At 43.3% G+C, this 25,495-nt stretch overlaps 1 protein-coding gene across 3 annotated transcripts in view; it reads left to right on the forward strand.

The window, feature by feature from the left end:
• PLCD1 (phospholipase C delta 1) overlaps positions 1 to 25,495 on the forward strand; it is a 159,803-nt gene that overhangs the window by 38,854 nt on the left and 95,454 nt on the right. The window contains exon 1 of one of the 3 annotated variants that reach the window (XM_056519685.1): positions 20,481 to 20,499. The exons of 1 other annotated variant lie outside the window; for it this stretch is intronic. In XM_056519685.1, the coding sequence (XP_056375660.1) occupies positions 20,496 to 20,499 (4 nt within the window). In that variant the 5' untranslated portion in view covers positions 20,481 to 20,495. Of the gene's footprint in view, positions 1 to 20,480; positions 20,500 to 20,545; positions 20,987 to 25,495 lie in introns of those variants that run through there. One more of the 3 variants, XM_056519683.1, reaches the window with a different exon arrangement.

Genomic DNA, 25,495 nt, shown 5'->3' on the forward strand with positions numbered 1-25,495 from the left:
ATAGTCCGACAAACCTGAGGGCAGGTGTGGTAATGTTTTTAAAATAAACTTGGGTGCATTCACATCACATTTTTTTACGTACAGTTGCTGTATACGGTTTTCAATGTGAAAACTGTATGCTAAAAAAAACTTATTGACATCCCATGCAAAAACGTACACAACTAGGTGTATCCGGTTGTGTACAGTTTTTGTTCTTGTAGGTTTTTTTTTTCTTTTTTTTTTTTTTTTTTTTTTTTTTTTTTCTGTGCACAAATTTGTGGATTACTATGGTTTTGGACAAGGTACTGTCCAGTTTTGTGATCTTTCTTTGTTACAAAAATTTTATACAGTTTTTATAACCTTGCACTTAATAAAAAACACATTGAGCCTTAAAATACATATGGTGGTGTCAGGTTTTTTTTCCCAATAAGGAAAACAAAAAACTGATATGGCAACCCTATGCCATAAACATGATGTGAATGTAGCCTTAGGGTAGGTTCACACAGCCGTTGTCTCCCATCCCGCAGGAGGCATGTCGGCCACAACGTCACGCTGCGGCCAGCACGCCTCCTGCACAGGAGAGCCGTGGCCCCGTGCAGGAGATCGCAGGGGTCCCAGCATTCGGACACCCCCTGATCAAACACTTTTATCCCCTATCCTGCGGACAGGGAAGAAGTTGTTTTTGGCCACAGATGGCCTTTAAATTGCAGTGAATGTACTTTTTTTTTTTTTTTTTTTTTTTTTTTTTTTTACACCTGGTATAATTATAGGTGTAAAATTAACCCCTCTTACCTTTTAATGACCAGGCTCTTTTTTATAAATTTTTTTATAAAAAGAAATTGACATGTGTCTCTTTAAATGAGACGCTTTTTCTATGCGGAGCAATTCTGATATTGTTTTTTCTTGACATATTGTACTTTATATATGTGGTGCATTTTTGTTGACACATGCTGCATTTTTTGTGAAAAACTCAAAAATATTGTGAAACCAAACTGGAAAATTTCTGGCGTGTTTATATTTTTTTATAGTGTTCACTGTGTGGTAAAAGGATCTGACCTCCTGCTGCCATAGCAACCAACGGCGATCCGCGGTCGTAACGCGCTGCCGCCGTTGGTGAACTGGGGGAGCACACTCCCCCTGTCAACACCATAGATGCGTGATCAGGATTGATCACGGCATCTATGGGGTTAATGTTGCTGGGGCCGGCGCGATCCTGGCAGCTGCGGCGGGACTCCAGCTGTGATTGACTGCGGCAGTACTGGAGATCGCTAGGACGTATGCATACGTCCCATCGCACGGACGTGTCAGGTGCTGGGACGTATGCATACGTCCTATAGCGGGAAGGGGTTAAAGTTCAAGATGCTTGTTTTGGGAATGTTCTGCACAGTTTTCTTTTCCACCGGTGTAAAACTTGCTTGGATATGCATTGCAGTCTATGGTGACAGCACCTGCTGCGCACAGCATATCCACCCAGAGAAATACTGTAGTGTGAATGCAGAGTAAGGACTATAGTTTACACTGTGGAGTTGTTACAGTTGTAATCAGGGGTGGACTGACAACACTCAGGGCCCCCAGACCCAAAAAAAAAGCAAGGGCCCCCTGCGATTCTCCACCGCTGGTCACACTTCTGCCCCTATTCTACCTAAATACCTCGACTACCCCTACACACAAAATTTTATATACTTTTAATGTAGGTAAAATTTTCCATGACCAATAATACCAGTATACAATGAGTAAATATACCACCACACAGTAACTGGATAATACCACCATACTGTACTGAATAAAACTATATATAGACCAGTATGCTATACAGGATCTGTATACAATATACAGGTGATTATATATCCTATGGCGGTAGATATAAGCTGCACACAGGATGGGGGAGATTTATCAAAACCTGTCCAGAGGAAAAGTTGCCAAAAGCAACCAGTCAGTTTGCTTCATTCATTTTGCAGAGGCCTTGTTAGAAATGAAAGAAGCGATCTGATTGGGTGCTATGGGCAACTGGGCAACTTTTCCTCTGGACAGGTTTTCATAAATCTCCCCTGATATGTATTCCATACAAGTGATTACAGTTACATAAAGGGACTCACAATTACATTTTTTCTGATCAGACTGTAATAAGGACCTCCTTGGTGCCCTGCAAAGTAAAAGGGCATGTAGGTAGGTAGCCAGGCAAATAGGTTGGTAGATAAGAAAGTCAGATATGTAGGTAGGTGACTAGCTAGGTACTTAGGCAGCCATATATGAAGGCTAGGTATGTAGTTGGGTAGCCAGGTATGTAGGTAGCAAGATATGTAGTTAGGCAGCCAGGTATGTAGGTAGTTAGATAGCCAGGTATGTATGTAAGTAGTTAGGCATTCAGGTATAAAGTAAGTAGCCAGGTAGTTGGTAAAGTATGTAGCCAGCACCCTCCTCCACCCAGTGGCAGATCCAGAGTCTAGTCTAGGGAGGGGCACTATCAGAGTATTTTTCTTTGTGTTAGCGGACATAAGGTGTTACTTACAGAAGTTGTAGGTAGATAGTGTCCCCAGGGGGTAGTGGCCACTAGTAGATCATGCCCCCAGGTAGTTAATGTCCCCCCAGGTAGGTAGTTATGCCCCCTTGGGTAAATCCCCAGATAGCTTCCCCTGTATGAAAACCCTGTAATGCAGGTAGTAGGTAACCCTCCTATTAGTTTGATAGTTTGTCCCCATATTAGCTAGGCAGGAACATTAGTAGATAGTCCCTCACAGTGGGTGTAAGCAGTAGATAGTACCTCACAGTAGGTGCCGGCAGCAGAGGTTTTTCCCCTCCCACCCAATCCCAGGTTGGAAAAAAAAAAATGCTCACCTGATGGCCCGTTGTGCTGTTCCCTTTATTTTTTGAGCAGTGTAGTTTTAAGGGAAACCTGTTATTTATGTAATTTACTCATGCAACCTCCCATTGCTGTCAATTGGATTCCACAGCTAAATATCTGCTGCAGTATTCCTCGTGGACTGCATTGCCGTCAATGAGGACAGCGCTGGTCTGTGCCCTCTTATCACCGACGGCGCCCCTGCTGCACCGAGAATCTCTGCCTGGAATTTGACTGGGCTAAAATTCTCAGTGTGAACCTACCCTTAGCGTCCTAGCAGTCAGACACTTGCCAATCATTTTAAAGGGGTACTCCGGTGAAAAACTTTATTATTTTTTTTTTTTTTAAATCAACTGGTGCCAGAAAGTTAAATAGATTTGTAAATTACTTCTATTAAAAGATCTTAATCCTTCCAGTACTTATTAGCGGTGGTATACTACAGAGGAAATGCTTTTCTTTTTGGATTTCTCTTCTGTCACGACCACAGTGCTCTCTGCTGTCCATTTTAGAAACTGTCCAGAGCAGGAGACAATCCCCATAGCAAACATATGCTGCTCTGGACAGTATCTAAAATGGACAGCAGAGGTAAGCAGAGAGCACTGTGGTCGTGACAGAAGAGAAATCCAAAAAGAAAAGCATTTCCTCTATAGTATACAGCCCCTAAAAAGTTATGGAAGGATTAAGATTTTTTAATAAAAAGTAATTTACAAATCTATTTAACTTTGTGGCACCAGTTGATTTTGGAAAAAAAAAAAAATTTCCACCGGAGTATTCCTTTCAAGGAAATCTGTCACCAGTGTCACCTGCACTAACCTGTCGGTACCGACAGGTAGTGCAGGTGACACTGACAGGGGATCTCCGGTAATCTCCTCCATTAACTTCAGCTCCGGCCTGGCTTGGGGCACGGGCAGAGCTGAGTGACGTCACCGCTGCTGTTCTCCAGCAGCAGGAGCCAGCAGAGAGCAGCAGCGGCTTGGGGCATGGGCGGAGCTTAGTGACGTCACCTCTGCTCAGTCCTGCTGCTTAATTTACAGCAGCGGTGACATCACTAAGCTCCGCTAGTGCAGGTGACACTTGTGACAGATTTTCTTTAAGGGATTTTCAGTGGGATATATATATATATATATATATATATATATATATATTTTACATTTTTTTTTTTTTTTTTTTAAGAGGTCTTCTTAGGTAAAAAAATTTAATGGTTTTCACCTTTTGATTGAGCCGCATTTATTCGCTTCAGCCTTCTGCTATGAATATATACATATAATCAGGTAGTATAGATTATTTCTGCGCTGCTTTTGCTACACTTTCTTCAATGCGTACCTGTTGTATCACAGAAAAAAATTATGCTTAACCCCTTAAGGACAATGGACGTACTCCTACGCCCCCGTTTCCGAGTCCTTAAGGACCGAGGATGTAGGAGTACGTCCTGTCCATTCCCGGCCCCCCGCCACTAGCCGGAGGGGAGCCGGTGCCCGATGCCTGCTGAAATCGTTTAGCAGCATCGCGGCATATCGCTCAGAGCGATCATGATGACCCCCCTCCCCATGTCGGTGATGGCCGCAGATCGCTGAACAATTCAGCCCAGCGATCTGCGGCGGATTCCGGGTCAATCGGGTCTCCAGTGACCCGGAATTACTGGCTGATCGGGGCCGTCTCTGAAGGCCCCGAACAGCCATAGCCAGCAGGGGTGAGGTGGCACTGGTGCCACCTCACGATCGCCCTAATTCGTCGGATGGTTTACAGTCCGGCCAATCAGGGCACCTGCTGCGGGTGTCACTCCCGCAACCCGCTCCGCCCCTCTTCCGGAGGACGTGAGCGGGTGCGGGAAGAAGACCCCGGGAGCTGGGGACCCCGATCCCCGGCGTCAATGTTGGGATCGGGGCCCCAGGAGCGGCGGCGAGGGACTGACCTGCAGTGTTGAGCAGCAGTTGGAGATGAGTGAAAGCCTCCTGCTGTTGCTTAGCAACAGCTCCCAGCATGCAAAAAGGGCATGCTGGGAGCTGTAGTTGTACAACAGCAGGAGGCTGTTGGGACTTATGCTGGGACTTATAGTTTTGCAACAGATGGAGGCACATTTTTTCTATAGAAAAGTGTACCTTCAGCTGTTGTATAACTACAACTCCCAGCTTGCACAATCAGCTAAAGTGCATGCTGGGAGTTGTAGTGGTGCATCTGCTGGTTTCATAAATACAACTCCCAGCATGCCCGTTGGCTGTCGGTGACTGCTGAGAGTTGTAGTTTTGCAACAGCTGAAGGCACATTGTTTGTGAAACACTGAGTTAAGTAGCAAACCAGTGTGTGTCCAGCTGTTGCATAACTACAATCCCCAGCCAAAGTAGTATGCCTCCAGCTGTTGCATAACTACAAGTCCCAGCATGCCCTTCCGCTGTCCGTACATGCTGGGGGTTGTAGCTTTTGCAACAGCTGAAGGCACACTGGTTGCAAAAAACTGGTTGTAAAACACCGGGTTTGGTAACAAACTCAGTGTGCCTCCAGCTGTTGCAAAACCACAACTCCCAGCATGCACAGATAGACCGTACATGCTGGGAGTTGTAGTTTTGCAACAGCTGGATGTTTCCCCCCCCCCCCCCAATGTGAATGTACAGGGTACACTCACATGGGCGGAGGTTTACAGTAAGTATCCGGCTGCAAGTTTGAGCTGCGGCAAATTTTCTGCCGCAGCTCAAACTGCCAGCGAGAAACTACTGTGAACCCCCGCCTGTGCGACTGTACTCTAAAAACACTACACTACACTACACTAACACACAATAAAATAAAAAGTAAAAAACACTACATATACACATCCCCATACACAATCCCCCTCCCCAATAAAAATGAAAAACGTCTGGTACGCCACTGTTTCCAAAACGGAGCCTCCAGCTGTTGCAAAACTACTCCTAGTATTGCCAGGTAGCCACTTACTGTCCAGGCATGCTTGGAGTTATACAACAGCTGGAGGCACCCTGTTTGGGAATCACTGGCGTAGAATACCCCTATGTCCACCCCTATGCAGGCCCCTAATTTAGGCCTCAAATGCGCATGGCGCTCTCACTTTGGAGCCCTGTCTTATTTCAAGGCAACAGTTTAGGGTCACATATGGGGTATCGCCGTACTCGGGAGAAATGGTTTTACAAATTTTGGGGGGTATTTTCTGCTATTACCCTTTTTTAAAAATGTAAAATTTTTGGGAAACCAAGCATTTTAGGTAAAAATTATTATTATTTTTTTCTTTTTACATATTCAAAAGTCGTGAAACACCTGTGGGGTATAAAGGCTCACATTACCCCTTGTTACGTTCCCCAAGGGGTCTAGTTTCCAAAATGGTATGCCATGTGTTTTATTTATTTATTATTTTTTTTTTGCTGTTCTGGCACCATAGGGGCTTCCTAAATGCGGCATGCCCCCAGAGCAAAATTTGCTTTCAAAAAGCCAAATGTGACTCCTTCTCTTTTGAGACTTGTAGTGTGCCAGCAGAACAATTTTCACCCCCATATGGGGTGTTTTCTGAATCAGGAGAAATTGGGCTTCACATTTTGGGGGGTATTTTCTGCTACTACCCTTTTTAAAAATGTAAAATTTTTGGGAAACCAAGCATTTTAGGTAAAAAAAATATATATTTTTTTTACATATGCAAAAGTCGTGAATCACCTGTGGGGTATTAAGGTTCACTTTACCCCTTGTTATGTTCCCCGAGGGGTCTAGTTTCCAAAATGGTATGCCATGTGTGTTTTTTTTTTTTTTTGCTGTCCTGGCACCATAGGGGCTTCCTAAAGGTGACATGCCCCCCCAAAAACCATTTGTCGCTCCTTCCCTTCTGAGCCCTCTACTGCGCCCGCCGAACAATTAACATAGACATATGAGGTATGTGCTTACTCGAGAGAAATTGGGTTTCAAATACAAGTAAAAATTTTCTCCTTTTTACCCCTTGCAAAAATTCAAAAATTGGGTCTACAAGAACATGCGAGGGATCAAGAAAACTAGGGATCAACCGATTATCGGTATGGCCGATATTATCGGCAGATAATCACGATTTTGGGCATTATCGGTATTGGCAATTACCTTGCCGATAATGCCCCGCACCGCTACTGCCCCCCCCGACCCACCGCACCGCGTCGCACCCCCCACCGCATCACCCCCATTGCCTCCCCCATCCCCGGTTTTATAATTACCTGTTCCCGGAGCCCACGCTACTTCTTGCTCCTGCTGCATCCTGCTTTGCACAATGACGAGTGACATGACGTGCGCGATGTGACGTCACCGTCAGTGCGCACAGGGACAGTTCAGGAGGACGCCACCGGAGCCAGATGTGGAGTGGACCCCGGGAATCCTTTGGATAAGGGATAAGATGTCTAGGGGCGGAGTACCCCTTTTTAAAGAGGCACTGTCATTGTTAAAAACTTTTCATATATTGCAGGACTATAATATGACATTTCACAATATACACCTGTTTAAAATTTTTTTTATTTTCACCTGAAATTCAAGCTCAAAATAGCCACCACTAGGGGTCGCCTGTCTTTTAGCCAGACAGACTAGTCTAGATTTTACAGCATACTGGATACCGGCCGTAAAGCATACCAGTATCCAATATAGGAGATTTCTATTGTGTATGCAAAACTACAGATAAAGGATGTGTGGACATGCTGGGAGCTATAGTTTTAAAACAGCTGGAGGCAACACTGCTCTAACACAGTTATTTACAAACATTTCAGCTTCAGTTGTTATTAAACTACAACTCCCAGCATGCTGAAATAGTCAATGCTTTCTCGGACTCCTGAATGACAAAGAAGTTGATCAGACATTCAGGAATCTGTGAAAGATGAATGACACACATAGTGACAGCTATGCTGATTAGCATCCAGCTTTACTAGGAGAAGATAAAACAGATAGAACATGTATTCATAAAAATGCTGTACTTTTATCTAAAAAATCCTTGCACTAATTTTATAAAGATTTATTCTTATATTTACACATTTTATCCTGTTATGAATTCACCATAATGTCTTCTGATTACTGCAGGCAAGCTCCAAGTATCTTCCTCTGACACATGACACAGCATAAAACCAGAGAGGAAAGGGTTACAGAGTAGAGAGTACTGATTGGCTGACTGCACAGGTTTGCTCCTGTGAGGGAGACAGACTGACACGCCCCCTCCAGCCTGCACAATGAAAAAGTAACTCACCAGCAGATAAATGCTTATATCTCTGGATATATAGGTCCGAGACACATAAAACTTATATGCACGTGATCAGGATTGGGTCCTGAGTAACATGTCACTTTTTTTCTTTTTTTTGCACTATGACCGGTACGCTTTAAAGTTCAGACAAATTTTTAAGGAGTAGTCTGGGAATATAATCGGAGTTAGTTTAGAAAATATTTTTTGATGACCGGTACTCTTTAAAATGTGCACAGTGATATGCAATAAACACAGTTAATTCCTAGATACAGAAAGGATAGGCAGAGATGTCACAATACAGATAGAATATACAGACTGTGATGTCCCAGCACTGGGGTAATAGGTAAAGTGAAAGAACAGAATAGGAAAAATAGCTACAGTAATGTCACAATACAAAGATGATGCTCACAGACCTTATCACAATGTATTACTTGTATAGAGATAATACGCAATGTGATGTCCTAAAAAAAGTCAACACCAAAGATAGTGATGTCACAGTTAATGGGAAAACATACAGCAAAATCATAGGAAAGGTTACGCAAGATAGAGGAATAATGAGCATGTTGATGTTGCCAAGCAGGGATAAGAAACATTGTGATGTCACAGCTAATGAATAAGCACCACAGTGATGTCACATCACAGATATTTTCCATCATAATACAGGGTGAACCCAGTGAATACAGTGTAAATGGACTTTCTTTAAACTCCTGGTGTTCATTGTTGTATTTAACAGATGAATTCCTATTCTACAGACATTTAGTCTAGCCATATGAATGGGATCTCTGCTCTGGACAAATATATTCAAAAATCTGGAGTGTGCACATTTAGAACAAATCTCACCACTAGATGTCACTATTTTAATGTAACTTGTCCGTGTTTCCTTGATTTGTATGCAATCTCCTTCTCCACAGAAAAAAACCTCTCATTTTAGGCCAGTGTTTTCCAAACAGTGTGCCACTTGTCAGATTAACATGCCAGATCTGTGTGTGTTCTCAGGGAGATAAACAGGCACAGCTTTCTTGACTGTTCATAGTACATGCACTTTCATCCAAACTGAGCATGCATGTGTATAGGGAAGGATAGATGTTGTACAAATGACATTAGGGGTGATTTATCAAAACCTGTCCAGAGGAAAAGTTGCCCATAGCAACCAATCAGATCGCTTCTTTCATTTTTGAAAAGGCCTCTGAAAAATGAAGGAAGCGATCTGATTGGTTGCTATGGGCAACTCAGCAACTTTTCCTCTGGTCAGGTTTTGATAAATCTCCCCCATTGTCATTGTAGGGCCAGCTTTAGAAAAACCAGACCTCAGCTGATCAAGGGGAGGGTAGCTCTAAGAAGGATTTGCCCAGGTAGAACAGAAATTTATGATGTCCCCCAAAAATATAAGCTTCCATACATCTTTATGGCACTCAAAGAGAAACATTACCCCTTTTGGTCCTGCAATGATAGGCCTCTCTGCAGTCACCCAGCTCCCTTCTCTGTACTGATAAGGGGCAGCAATTCTCACAATATTTGCTTCTGACTTGGCCCTTTTTTTAAAGGGGTTATGCAGTATAAGGGTGGGTTCACACTACGTTTTCTCCCATACGGGAGCGCATACGGCAGGGGGGAGCTAAAACCTCGCGCTCCCGTATGTTACCGTATGCGCTCCCGTGTGTCATTCATTTCAATGAGCCGGCCGGAGTGAAACGTTCGGTCGGCTCATTTTTGCGTCGTATGCGCTTTTACGACCGGACCTCAAACCGTGGTTGACCACATTTTTAGGTCCGGGGGAAAAGCGCATACGGCGCAAAAATGAGCCGACCGGACCGAACGTTTCACTCCGGCCGGCTCATTGAAATGAATGACATACGGGAGCGCATACGGGAGCGCGAGGTTTTAGCTCCCCCTGCCGTATGCGCTCCCGTATGGGAGAAAACGTAGTGTGAACCCAGCCTAAGACAATTTGTGAACTATCTAAAGGATAGAGGATAAGTGTATGATTGAGGCGGGGTCCGACCACTGGGAACCCCCCCACAATCTCCTGCTGTGTCGACCCCCAAACGAAGTGGTGGCTGACACACCTCCTCCATGCATCTCTATGGGAGAGCCGGAGATGCAGCGTTCATGTATCTTCAGCTCTCCCATAGAGAGACGTGGCGGGGGAGGGATTGTCGACCACGGCCTTCAGCAGGGGTCGACAGTCTCCTTGCACAGAGCTGGGCACCAGGCAGATCGGGGGGTCCCAGCAGTTTGGACCCGCCACGATTACACACTTAAAGTGTACCTGTCGTCAACAAAAAACTTTATATATAATGTAGATAATAACATTATATTTATATTTGTAATATACATTGGTTAAATTTTTTTATTTTTTTTGGGATGAAAAAAATGCTGTCCCTGCAGCTATTGCCTGTGTGTCTCTGTGAGGAGTCCAAATACAGGAAGTGAGGGCAGGAGAAGCAGGACTCTGAGCAGACTCCTGGCTTGTCAATCATCCTCATGTATGAGCCCATAGCATGTCAAAGAGCCTCACTGCACAGAGCCCTGATTGTCCTCACTGCACAGATCTCTGCTTGTCCATCCGCACTTTCTGTATTTGGTCTCCTCATAGAGACACACAGACAAAAGCTGCAGGGAAAAAAATATACAGATTTCTTAACCAATGTAGATTACAAATATACATATAATGGTATTAAAGGAGATATGCGGCAAAAAATGTTTTAACTATTCCTGTGCCTGGGCTGCAAAAAAACCCAAAAACTTTAACTCACCTTCCTGCGTTCCCCCGTTGCGGAGATATCGGGTCTCGTTCCTCCGGTGCTGCAGATCTTCTGGCTTCTATAGGCTCAAAACGTCACACAGCCATCAACGTATCGCCGGCCACAGCGATGTCCTACCTCGGCCGGTGATGTGCTGAAGCGAACTGTCATATAAGGAGCCTGGCCCGAGCGGGACATCGCTGCGGCCTGCGATATGCTGGTGGCTCCGTGACGTTTGGAGCCTATAAAAGCCAGAACATCTGCAGCACCGGAGGAACGGGACCCGATATCTCCAACAGGGGAACGCAGGAAGGTGAGTTAAGGTTTTTTTTTTTTTGTTGCAGCCCGGGCACAGGAAAAAAAAAAAAAAAAAAAAGTTTGCCGCATATGTCCTTTATGTCCTTTTTAACTACATTATATAAAAAATTTTTGTTGATGACAGGTACACTTTAATAGGGGTTAACTTACAGTGGGGATCAAAAGTTTGGCCACCCCAGGTAAAAATTTGTATTAATGTGCATAAAGAAGCCAAGGAAAGATGGAAAAATCTCCAAAAGGCATCAAATTACAGATTAGACATTCTTAGAATATGTCAACAAAAGTTTGATTTTATTTCCATCATTTACACTTTCAAAATAACAGAAAACAAAAAAAGTGGCGTCTGCAAAAGTTTGGGCACCCTGCAGAATTTATAGCATGCACTGCCCCCTTTGCAAAGCTGAGACCTGCCAGTGTCAGGGATTGTTCTCAATCATCATCTGGGAAGACCAGATGATGTCAATCTCAAAATTTTTAAATGCCCAGACTCATTTGACCGTGCCCCAACAATCAGCACCGTGGGTTCTTCTAAGCAGTTGTCTAGAAATCTGAACCTGAAAATAGTTGACGCTCACAAAGCTGGAGAAGGCTATAAGAAGATAGCAAAATGTTTTTCAGATGTCAATATCCTCTGTTCGGAATGTAAAGCAAGATCTGAAAGACCAAGAAAAATATCAGAACAGCTCGCAGGATTGTGAGAAAAACAATTCAAAACCCACGTTTGACTGCAAAATCCCTCCAGAAAGATATAGCAGACACTGAAGTTGTGGTACACTATTCCACTATTTGTACAAGAGATACTTGTACAAATATATGGTCTTCATGGAAGAGTCATCAGAAGAAAATCTCTTCTACGTCCTCACCACAGAAATCAGCATTTGAACTTTGCAAATGAACATATAGACAAGCCTGATGCATTTTGGAAACCAGTTCTGTGGACCGATGAGGTTAAAATTGAACTTTTGGCTGGAATGACCAAAGGTACGTTTGGAGAAGAACAGAATTTAATTAAAAGAACCCCTGTCCACTTGTTAAGCATGGGGGTGGATCAATCATGCTTTGGGGTTGTATTGCAGCCAGTGGCACAGGGAACATCTCACGAGTAGAAGGAAAAATTGATTCTATAAAATTTCAGCAGTTGAAGAGAGGATGGCTTCTACAAATGGATAATGATCCTAAACACACCTTGAAATCCACGGGGGATTACATTAAGAGGCATAAACTGAAGGTTTTGCCATGGCCTTCACAATCTCCTGACCTCAACATAATTGAAAATCTATGTATAGACCCTTTAAAAGAGCAGTGCGTGACAGACAGCCTAGGAATCTCAAAGAGCTGGAAGACTTTTGTAAGGAAGAATGGGCAAAGATACCTCAAACAAGAATTGAAAGACTCTTGGCTGGCTACAAAAAGCGTTTACAAGCTGTGATACTTGTCAAAGGGGGCAGTACAAGATATTAACTCTCTGCAGGGTGCCCAAACTTTTGCAGACGCCATTTTTTTGTCTTCTGTTATTTTGAAAGTGTAAATGATGGAAATAAAATCTAACTTTTGTTGGCATATTATAAGAATGTCTAATCTGTAATTTGATGCCTTTTGGAGATTTTCCATCTTTCCTTGGCTTCTTTATGCACATTAATACAAATTTTTACCTGGGGTGCCCAAACTTTTGATCCCCACTGTATCTTACACTGCAGTACTCATTTTTTAATCCTCAATGACTTGAAAGCCACATCCAAAAGGTCTTCAGAGAGCTGCTCTGCATATCCTTCTTCCAAGAATTCCCAGTGAAGCATGAATGACCTATAAGACTAGGTTCACCCTACGGAATTCCCGCCTGCAATTCCACTTTGAAATTGCAGGCAGAAATTCTGCTTACTAAAATGTATAGTGTAGTGAATGGGTTTCTGTGCACAAATTCTCACTGCGGAATTTGTGAATGGAAAATCCGCTTGAAAATTTACACCTGAAGAATGGCGGTGCTCATTCTTCAGGTGGAAATGCTTGCGGAACACATTGCAGTCTATTGGAGACTGCAGTGTCCGCACCGTCCTAGCAAACACTCTGAATCTCCGGGCGGAAATTTTCTGCCTGGAGATTCCGCAGTGTGAACCTAGCATTAGTCTTTACACATCCTTATGGTGCTTTCCCTAATGAGAAACATTATCATTTTGGTACAATTAAAGCTACATTCACACTGCCGGTTGTCTCCGGCAGTGTGGAGCCCGTTATTTTAGAATTGAGAAAAGCCAGAGAAAACATAATGCTCGCACAGTCTTTTTCTTCAGTGTTTCTCTCTGAAAATAACAACGCTCGACAGACCCCATTGACTAAAATGAGGTCCATCGGGACTCCCCATTATGACCCGTCAAAATTACGGCCGTGTAAATGAAAGGGGCCTAATATAGTTATTTACTAGACTGAAAATTTATTCTGTAGCCTTTGGTATAGATGAATGGCTATATTTAAACACCATTGTAGGAGAGTCTGGTGGCTCTATATGCAATAGCCTGCCCGGATAAACAGTGTTACCCATTCACCATAGTCATTATAGTTATTGCTATTTTAAGCCGATTGTCACACTAGTAGTCAAAATACTTGGCAAGGGTGTGATCACAATGCAGGTCCCTCTTTGCACACCTCATCCGGCATGATGGGATTTTTGTTCATCAAAGTAAATGAAGTCAATTGCCATCAATGTACACGCCTTACTGACTGCTAACAGGATTGACCTTTTATACACTTCTCAAAAAAATTAAGGGAACACCCATGAGGGTGGTATGAGGGCTCGACATCCACAGGTGGGGGTTGTGCTTACAGCCCAACACCGTGCAGGGTGTTTGGCATTTGCCAGAGAACACCAAGATTGGCAAATATGCCACTGGCTCTTCACAGATGAAAGCAGGTTTACACTGAGCACATGTGACATGCGAGTCTGGAGACTATGTGGAGAAAGTTCTGATGCCTGCAACATCCTCCAGCATGACTGGTTTGGCGATGGGTCAGTAATGGTGTGGGGTGGCATTTCTTTGGGGGGGGGGGGGGGGCGCACAGCCCTCCATGTGCTTGCCAGAGGTAGCCTGACTGCCAATAGGTACCGAGATGAGATCCTCAGACCCCTCGTGAGACCATATGCTGGGGCCCTGGGTTCCTCCTAATACAAGACAATGCTAGACCTCATGTGGCTGGAGTGTATCAGCAGTTCCTGCAAGAGGAAGGCATTGATGCTATGGACTCGCTCCATCCAGACTGTCCAGAAGTTGGCGGATGCTTTAGTCCAGGTCTGGGAGGACATCCCTCAGGAGACCATCCACCACCTCATCAGGAGCATGCCCAGGCATTGTAGGGAGGTCATATGGGCATGTGGAGGCCACACACACTACTGAGCCTCATTGTGACTTGTTTTAAGGACATTACATGAGAGTTGGATTAGCCTGTAGTGTGGTTTTCCATTTTGATTTTGAGTGTGACTCCATATCCAGACCTCCATGGGATGATAAATTTGATTTCCATTGATAATTTTTGTGTGATTTTGTTGTCAGCACATTCAACTATGTAAAGATAAAAGTATTTCATACGATTAGTTCATTCATTCAGATCTAGGATGTGTTATCTTAGTGTTCCCTTTATTTTTTTGAGCAGTGTATATGACTAAGGACCACTCCGAACTTGGATTGGTAGGGGTATTCTTCTTTGAGCTATTTTCAGAAGTCTTTTATTTTTTTAGCAACGCTGGATATTAAAGGGGTATTCCAGGAATTTTTTTTTTTTATTTGAGTATGCTTCAGGGGCTGTAAAGTTAGTGTAGTTCATAATATAGTGTCTTTGCCTTTTTTTTTTGTGTGACGGTTTTATCACAATTCTTATGTGATTTTCACACCAATATTTATTTTTAACAGCATACAAAATGACTGTTGTCTCAGATTTTTCCCAGCTTGCAATGCGGTCGAGACCTGACTCGCTAGTCAGCTGATGACAGGGAGCCTGTCTTCTTCAATGGATGGAGTGATCGCTTGGTGGGAGAGAGATCAATCTGCAACTAATGCAACAGCTGTAGGCACCCTGATTGAAAACCACAGGTCTCTTGATGGATGCAGCTCATTTATGTTTCAATGGGGGGGGGGGGGGGTGGCTGATGTGTGGGAGGGAGGAAAATGGAATTAATGGGATTTGTAGGCAAAAAAGAAAAGTAAAAAAGGTAATACCAGTTCACAAAAAGCTAGCCACAGTGTTATGGTAATCTTACATCATAGCCATTTTATCCCCAAGACAAGCACAGAGTCATTATGGGTAGAAATATATGGAGAGAAAAATAATATAAAATACTGATGGGGGTTTGCTATAAGCCGCCAAATATAATAGAAGAGCCAGAAGATCAATTATTGAGGCAAATAATCAAGGCAGCAAATCAGAATGATGTGATAATAATGAGAGGCTTTATTCTGATATAAACTGGGAGACTGAGTCCTGTGAATCTCATTAAGGAAACAGGTTTCTGAATATAGCTAAAGATAATTATCTGTCCCAAATGGCGCAGGAACTGACCAGAGGGGGCGCCCTACTGGACCTAATATGAACCAACAGACCTGACAGACTGTGCAGGTAGGAAGACTCCTAGGAAATAGTGACCACAATATAATACATTGTAACTTGTTCTTTAATAAGGGAACCCTTCGAGAAACTACAAGAGCAATTAACTTTTTGATCAGCTCAAACAAGACCTTAATATTATGAATTGGGATAATGTTCTCAAAAACAAGAGTGCAGACACTAAATGGGAGATTTGTAAAACTATCTTACAGTCTCACTGTAAGCGGTACATACTTTTTGGGAATAAAATGGTCAGGAACAGGAGAAAACCAATGTGGATGAAGGAAAAAAAATTTAAATGGGGCAATAAATGACAAAGTATGTAAGCTATTAAAACAGGAAGGCAGTGAAGATGCATTAAAAAGATATATGGAAGAAATAAAAAAAGAAGGCTTAGGGGAGAACTAATAACTATGTATAAATATATCAGGGGACAGTACAGAGATCTCTCCCATGATCTATTTATTTATACCCAGGACTGTATCTATAACAAGGGGCATCCTCTACGTTTAGAGAAAAGAAGGTTTCTACCAACACAAATGGGGGTTCCTTACTGTAAGAGCAGTGAGATTGTGGAATTCTCTGCCAGAGGAAGTGGTCATGGGGAACTCAATAAAAGGGGCCTGGATATATTTCTGGAGAAGAATAGCATTACAGGTTATGGATACTATAGCTATAGGGACAGAAGGTTGACCCAGGGATTTATTCTGATTTAGGTTAGGTTTCCACACAGGTTTTTTCAGACATTTTTTGGAAAGTTGCCACTGCAGTTTTTGAACCAAAATCAGAAGTGGATCCAGTAGGAAGGAGAAGTATAAGTAATTCCTTTATATTTTCCATTGCTTTTGAATACACTTCTGACTTTTTTTGGGAAAACTGCCACTGCTGTTTTTGAGCCAAAGTCAGAAAAAACCTGTGTGGAAACCTAGACTTATTCTGCCATATTAAGCAGAAAAAGTGAATGAAGAAAAATCGCTGTGCGTACCTAAAGCCAATAGGGAAATCTATGACGCTATACCTACAATACTTTTTAGGCTGTGTTGCACTGTGTGGATTGCACTACACTGAACTAAATGGGGTCAAATGTGGCAGCAACTGTAACCCAGCAGTTGGAAGAAATCCTTCCTGGATTTGTTGGGTTGTAGCCATTACTAAAAGACCCGCACGCGCGCGCACACACTTTGGAGGGGGGACGGGGATACATGGGCTAAAAAGCTTCACTCCATGCTTTTTTTTTCTTTAAGGTGAATGGGAAAAAAATGTGTGAAGTAGGCCTTAGTCTTCAAAGGATAACCCTATGTCATAACACAGATATGTTTCTAATCCAAATGGCAAGTTATGGTTACTCAGTAACATGCCTGATGCCACTAGAATGGAATAAACATCTTATCCACCTATCCAAAGAATAGGGGATAAGATGTCTGATTGCAGGGGTCCAGCTGCTGGGAACCTCGCGATATCCCCTTAATGCAATTCTATGGGAGGGGGCGTGGTGGCCTTCACGAGAGGGCGGGGCCATGATGTCACTATCCTCCGGCCCCTGCATCGCCAGTCATCGGGCATGGAGTGAAGTTCGCTCAGTGCAGCAGATGACAGGGGGGCTGCAGGAGAGGTCGCAGGGGTTCCCAGCGGAGGGACCCCTGCAATCAGGTATCTTATCCCCTAGCCTTTTGATGGGGGATAAGATGTTTAGGGACAGAGTACACCTTTAAAGCTTTTATACATGCCCCATCACAGCCTTTGTGCCACATGGGTTTTAACTGCAAACTGCTGCAGTTTTGTCCTACAGTTTTTGGTTGCATGGCTTCTACTCCAAATGCTTGATTTTTCAGAGTCCTTTTAAAAAAATGAAAGAAGCAATCTGATTGGTTGCTATGGGCAACTGGTCATCTTTTCCTCTGCACAGGTTTTGATAAATCTCCCCCACATTGTGCACGCAATCTTGTGGGTGCATGCTAGCTAGTTATCGCAACTGGACATATGCATATGTCCTAGCGATCTCCTTCACAGCGAGATGCACTGAAGGTGATTGCTGGCGGGACCTGACAGTCAATCACAGCTGGGGGTCCCGTCTCAGCTGCCGAGACAGGGATTGCGTAGGTCTTGGCAGCATTAACGCCATAAAGGGCGTGATCAGTCCTGATCACGGAATCTATGGGGTTGATGGGGACGGGGCTCGCCCTGTCCACTGACCGGCGATCCTGCATTTAAAAAAAAAAATTTTTTTTAAATAAATTTATAAAGTGCAAAAAAAAAAAAAAAATATATATATATATATATATATATATATATATATATATATATATATATATATATATATATATATATATGCCCCTTTCCCAATAAAACCCTATATTATCACCCCCAGAAAAAAATATATATAAAAAAGCCCAAATCTATACATAATAGGTATTGCCACGTCCGTAAAACGATAATGGTGAATGCCATTTAAAAAAAAAAAAACGCAAAAAAAACTGCGGCTTCCTTAAAGGGATACTCCACCTCTAGACATCTTATCCCCTATCCAAAGGATAGGGGATAAGATGTCTGATCGTGGGGTCCTGTCGCTGGGGACCCCCACGATCTCCCTGCTACACCCGGCGTTCGTTTAGAGGGTTGGGTGCAGCACCGAAGGCTCGTGACATCACAAGCCTCCGCCCCGCCAGTCATCCGGCACAGGGCGAAGTTCGCTCCCTGCATAGATTGTCTGGGGTGCCACAGCCAAGATCGCGGGGGACCAAAAACAATGGATCCAGAGATTTCCCATTGACAAAAAAAATATAATTTAACCCCTTAACGACGCAGGATGTATATTTACATCCTGCGCGGGGTCACGCGGTGTCCCCGCGTCATATCGGGTCGGTCCCGGCGGCTATCAACGGCCGGGACCCGCGGCTAATACAGGACGCAATCGCGGTGATGCCCAGTATTAATCCTTCAGACGCGGGGATCAAGGGTGACCGCCGCGTCTGAAGTGAAAGGGAAAGAATCCCGGCTGCTCAGTCGGGCTGTTCGGGACCGCCGCGGTGAAATCGCGGCGTCCCGAACAGCTTACAGGACACTGGGAGGGCCTTTACCTGCCTCCTTGGTGTCCGATTGACGAATGACTGCTCCGTGCCTGAGATCCAGGCAGGAGCAGTCAAGCGCCGATAACACTGATCACAGGCGTGTTAAAGGGGTACTCCGGTGAAAACCTTTTTTCTTTTAAATCAACTGGTGGCAGAAAGTTAAACATATTTGTAAATTACTTCTATTAAAAAATCTCAATCCTTCCAGTACTACTTAGCTGCTGAATGCTACAGAGGAAATTCCTTTCTTTTTGGAACACTGATGACATCACGAGCACAGTGCTCTCTGCTGACATCTCTGTCCATTTTAGCAACCATGCATAGCAGATGTATGCTAAGGGCAGCATGGTGGCTCAGTGGTTAGCACTGCTGCCTTGCAGTGCTGGCAACTTGGGTTCAAATCCCACTAAGGACAACAATAAATAAAGCGTTATTATTATTATAATAACATCAGCAGAGAAAACTGTGCTCGTGATGTCATCAGAGAGCATTCCAAAAAGAAAAGAATTTCCTCTGTAGTATTCAGCAGCTAATAAGTACAGGAAGGATTAAGATTTTTTTATAGAAGTAATTTACAAATATGTTTAACTTTCTGCCACCAGTTGATTTAAAAGAAAAAAGGTTTTCACCAGAGTACCCCTTTAATACACGCCAGTGATCTGTGTAAAAGATCAGTGTGTGCAGTGCTATAGCCCCCTATGGGACCTATAACACTGCAAAAATAAAGTTAAAAAAAAGTATAAAGGTCATGTAACCCCTTCCCTAATAAAAATTTGAATCACCCCCCTTTTCCCATAAAAAAAAAAAAAATAAAACAGTGTAAATAAAAAAAATAAACATATGTGGTATCGCCACGTGTGTAAATGTCCGAACTATAAAAATATATCCATTAATTAAACCGCACAGTCCATGGCGTACGCGCAAAAAAATTCCAAAGTCCAAAAATGCGTATTTTTGGTCACTTTTTATACCATTAAAAAATTTATAAAAAGTGATCAAAAAGTCTGATCAAAACAAAAATCGTACCGATAAAAACAAATGAGCCCTCATACCACCCTGTACATGGAAAAATAAAAAAGTTATAGGGGTCAGAAGATGACAATTTTAAACGTATACATTTTCCTGCATGCAGTTATGATTTTTTCCAGAAGTGCGACAAAATCAAACCTATATAAGTAGGGTATCTTTTTAACCGTATGGACCTACAGAATAAAGATAAGGTGTCATTTTTACCGACATATGCACTGCGTAGAAACGGAAGCCCCCAAAAGTTACAAAATGGCGTTTTTTCTTCGATTTTGTCGCACAATGATTTTTTTTTTTTCCGTTTTGTCGTCAATTTTTGGGTAAAATGACTAATGTCTCTGCAAAGTAGAATTGGTGACGCAAAAAATAAGCCATAATATGGATTTTTAGGTGCAAAATTGAAAGGGTTATGATTTTTAAAAGGTAAGGAGGAAAAAAATGAAAGTGCAAAAACTGAAAAACCCTGAGTCCTTAAGGGGTTAAATGACTACTTGTACTACTATTTTATTTTTTATTGCCTGGTCAGATTCTACAAAATAAATGGAACCTGCAACTGAGTTCCTCGAGCGGAGCTCTGACCTAGTGTGAACAAAGCCCTACAGGTCAGGATTACTGCTGCTTGAACAATGTGAAAACAGAACCTCACAAGTTGCAGAGCTGCATTTTTTTTCTCCCCATAATGAACATTTTTCCTGGTGACTAAGGGGTGAAATATGTATCTGAAGCACAGATAGGGGTGAATAGACGCAATTGCTATGGGTAACCGTAGTTCTAGCCTATACAGTAGTGTTTCCCAAGATCTTGCACGACTACAACTCCCAGCATGTACTGACAGGCTGGGAATTGTAGTTCTGCAGCAGCTGGCTAGCTCCGGGTTGGTTAGCCCTGCTGTACAGGTAGTCAGCCGGTGATGGGGCCTGATATACGGCACAGTTGGGGGGTCCATGTCCTCTGTCCCCCGGACCGTCCCTGTTTCTCCTCCACTTTCTAGTATTTCCTCCTCACCCCCTTCCCGTCCTCCTCCTCCCGTCCAGCACACCCCTCCCACCTCCTCCTCCATGGACTCTTCCCGTCTCCCCGTAGGCTCCTAGTAGTAGTTGGTGCGGAGGAGAGGGGGGCTCCGGGGCTCATGTTGCGGGGTTCAGCATGCAGTGTATCGGCAGAAGACCCGCCCGGACCAAGTCCCAGGAGCAGATCCTTGAGGAGACCAGCCGGAGAGTGACCCAGATGAACAGCACCCGGCTGGGTAGGAGACGCCTTCTCTCTTGCGGTTTTGTTAGGACGCTGTTCTCACCTATGAGCGGCTTCCCTGTAGCGTGCAGACCTGGTTCCTGACTTCTCACTCTCCAGCTGTTTTAAAACTACAACTCCCAGCATGCTGCAGCGGAAACAAGCGGAGGGAGTTGGATGGGGATTGTAGTTCCATAACAGCTTAGAGTTCTATTCATGGGGCAGAGGAAGCGTGGTGCAGTTGCCCATAGCAACCAATGAAAATAAAAGCGGGAATCTGGTTGCTATGGGCATCTGTACAAGGACACTATTGCAGCTGCACTTATAATTCTGTGTATTATATCAGTGTTTCCCAACCAGTGTGCCTCCTGCTGTTGCAAAACTACAACTCCCATCATGCCCGGACAGCCTCCGGCTGTCCGGGCATGCTGGGAGTTGCAGTTTTGCAACAGTTGGAGGCACATCGTTTGGGAAACTATATTATAGGATTTGCCCCGTAGAAGGGAATGAGAAAAGTCGTGGGATTGACCTGGTCGCCGTTGACCTCAAATGGAATGGAACCACATCTGTGGTGCTTGCATTGCCGTGTGGCAGGGGCATTGGGTGGCACATATATACGGGTTATCGTGGATGTGGTCATCACCCTGTGTATTCGTCAATGGAAATGATCAGAGGCGGCTACAGAATTTGTGTGACATTTCGGTGTTGTGCAAATAGAACCACACCAAAGTTGTAGCCTTCTTTTGGCACCATGATGTGCACCAGGCAGTGAGATGTGTGCTGGGCACGGTGACGTGCTTTGGGCATTTTGGTTGCATTGAGCTGTCTTAACCAGTAGAAGTGCGTGTACGAAACAGCTGTAGCCCCCCTCCCCCCTGATCCCATCTTGTATAGAATGAAGTTTAAGGGTTAGGCTGCGTTCACATCACGATTTCTCCATCCGACTTGAGTACGATTTCTGACCCCCCCCCCCCCAAATATGAATTTATATTATATACTGACCCCCCCAAATATGAATTTATATTATTTACTGACCCCCCCCCCAATATGAATTTATATTATACTGACCACCCTCATGAATTTATACCCCACATATTTTTTTACTATATACTGACCCCCCACATATTAATTAATACTATATACGGACCCCTCCCACATATGAGTTTATATTATATATATTGACCTTCCACCATATGAATTTATACCCCGCATAATTAATAATGTACACTGACCCCTCATATGAATTTATATTATTTACTGGCCCCCACATATAAATTTATACCCTACATATTTTATTCTATATACTGACCCCCCACATATTCATTTATACTTTATACTGACCTCTCTCACATGAATTTATAATGTATACCGACCCTTCACCATATGAATTTATACCCTGTATAATTTATTTATACTATATACTGACCCCACATATGAATTTATATGATATACCGACGCCTACCATATACATTTATACTGTATACTGCCCCCACATCTGCAGGACGTATACACAACACACATACAGAATAAATCACGTGGGGGAGATTGATCAAAACCTGTCTAGAGGAAAAGTTGCTGAGTTGCCCATAGCAACCAATCAGATCGCTTCTTTCATTTTTCAGAGGCCTTGTCAAAAAAGAAAGAAGCGATCTGATTGGTTGCTATGGACAACTGGGCATCTTTTCTTCTGGACAGGTTTTGATAAATCTCCCCCACATACATTTGAACATTACACATACTTACACATAAATTCACTTACTTTTTTTAATGAAATCTGTCATCGGTATCACCTGCACTAACCTTTCATACAGGCTTGTAGTGCGGGTGATACTGATCAGCTTACCGTGTCCTGAACCGTCCAGCCGCTCCACCGTTATTTTGCCTTTTCTTTATATGTAAATGAGGTCCTTGGGGCATGGGCGGAGCTACGACTGGAGCTCCGGGCACCCCTACATTTTCTTTGGCCGGGTAGGTGCTCTGCCCGGCTCATCCATATGCATGCATGCATACCTCCTTGCGCTGCTGGTTTACTCCATGGCACATCCGCTGCTTCCAGGGTGAAGCAGCGGATGCGCCGTAGAGAAAACCTTGCATGCGAGCAGGGAGGGGATTATGCATATGGATGAGCGGAGAACCCGCCCGGCCGAAGATTACATAGGGGTGCCTGGAGCTCCTGTTGTAGCTCCGCCCATGCCCCAAGGGCCTCATTTACATATAAAGAAAAGGCAAAATGACGTCAGAACGGCTGGACAGTTTGGGACACGGTAAGTATCACCTGAACTACAAGCCTGTATGACTGGATACTGATGAAAGATTTACTTTAAGGCTACTTTCACACTATGGGGGAGCTTTATCAAAACCTGTCCAATGCAAAAGTTGCCCATAGCAACCAATCAGCTCACTTCTTTCATTTTTAACAAGGCAGCAAATGAAAGAAGCGATCTGATTGGTTACTATGGGCAACTGGGCAAATTTTCCTCTGCACAGGTTTTGATAAATCTCCCCCATGAGTATTCATCCATTATTAAACATCCGATTTCAGTGTAAAAAAGGATGTATAATAACAGATTAAATAACAGGTGAGAACGGCTGATTAACATCCCTCATTTACGGACGTTTTAACACCTCTGCCTACAGACTCCCACAGCCGGGACTACTACTACTCCCATCCTGGAACAGACTTGTTTCCGTAATGGCAGTAGTAGTTCCCCGGCTGCGGGAGTCTGCTGGTGGCCGGGGAGGCTACATTAGTAAAAAATATCAAAATAGATGGACAGCTCACAACAATTTGTTTAAAGGAGCACTTCTTCATGGGAAACTGACAGGTGGATCAACCCCCACTAACCTGAATATATAGGTGGTTAGTGTGGGTGATCCTGATTAAACCAATGTATTCCTTACCTCTATCCTTTCAGCCATCCATGAGAGAGAGCACAAAATTAACTATCTGCTCCTCTGATACTGTCCCCTGGGTCCCTTTTGTTCCGCACCATTCATTAATATTCATCTCCTTAATCTACTTGAAAAGTGGGGCAGCGCAAAAGGAACCGGGGGATGTTGTCAATGGTGCAGATTGGAATATTTGGGAGGGGAATAAAATAAAAAAACTGTTTTTTTTTTTTTTTTGTTTTTTAAGTCACCATAGGGGATTTTATAAACAATCATTGCTCAGTTACATCTGCGATCTGCTAGTATGGTCAGCGGAGGCAGACTCTAGTAGCCGATCAGAGTGTCCAGCACAGAGTCCTTCAGAAGGCCTCCTGCTGGCACCGAACCCGATTGACTCCACGGCAGTTACAACATGGGTTTTAATGTGCCCCGTCCAGTAGTTGTAGGGGAGATAAGGCAGCTTTTTCCTCTCCCTTTCCAAATTTGCAAAACATGCACGCTTGGGAGATATGGCAAGATAGCTGTGGTCCAACATATATAGCCTTTGTGTAGCCATCGTAACCCTAGAGAGTCCCTATGACTATAAACAATGCTGTTCTACTTTGTTAGTTAATATCTAGCTATATCAAACGGAAAACTCCCAATTAATCAAGGTAATAAAAGGCTGTGGATAATATTTTTCAGTATATAAAAAAATGTTTCTATTGGTTTATGTGCAAAATCACAGGAAGCTATTTTTTGTGAACTTATCCTTCCATTGTCCTACTCTTTTATAGCCAGGGATTGTACTCAAAAAAGCCTTATCCTGAGGCTTTGGATTTTCAGGTAAAACACCCTGGCCGCTTTATTTCAGGATGATCTGGCCAAGCATTTACACGTACATGGTTTTTAAATTTTTTTAAATTTTTTTTACGGCATTGGGTCTGTGCACCCAGTATTTGGGGCATACAGTGGCATACTTTGTCCACTGACTGTCATTGTAAAAAGAGAAAGTATGTTACATGTTTTATGTCTTTTTATGCAGTGGTCCTCTGCATAGCAAACTGTAATACTGTGCAACAAACGATGGTAGGTCCAGCTTCTCAGCAAGGAAAACTTAAAAATCAGGCTTTAATGGAATCTCTTAAAACATGGGGAATCCAAAGATAAAAACAAGCACGCCAAGGCGTGCTTGTTTTTATCTGTGGATTCCCCATGTTTTAAGAGATTCTATTAAATCCAGATTTTTAACAGTTTTCCTTACTGAGTAGCTGGACCTACCATTGTTTGTTCCATGATCCGTACGGGGAGGCGGCCCGCTTTGTCCGAGCTCCAGCGCTACAGAATTTGAGCAAGTCCGTATATCGTTGGTCTGTTTGGTGAGTGAGCCTAGTTGCAATATCTATCGTTTCTGTAATATTGTGCACTTTACTTTCCTATAGATTTGGAGAAAAAAAAAACTGTATAAACAGAAGTAATGATAAAGGTTACTACTTAGGGTGGGTTCACACCATGATTTTGCTATACGGTTCCCGTATCAGGTTTTTGATTTAAAAAAAAAAAAAAACGGATTCCTCAAAACCTGACTAAACTGTATCAAAACATGTGTACAAATTTTTATTTGTATACGGTTTGAAAAATGATGTCCGGTTGCATC

This window comes from Hyla sarda, chromosome 5 (assembly GCF_029499605.1).
Source record: "Hyla sarda isolate aHylSar1 chromosome 5, aHylSar1.hap1, whole genome shotgun sequence".
NCBI classification, from domain to species: Eukaryota; Metazoa; Chordata; class Amphibia; order Anura; family Hylidae; genus Hyla; species Hyla sarda.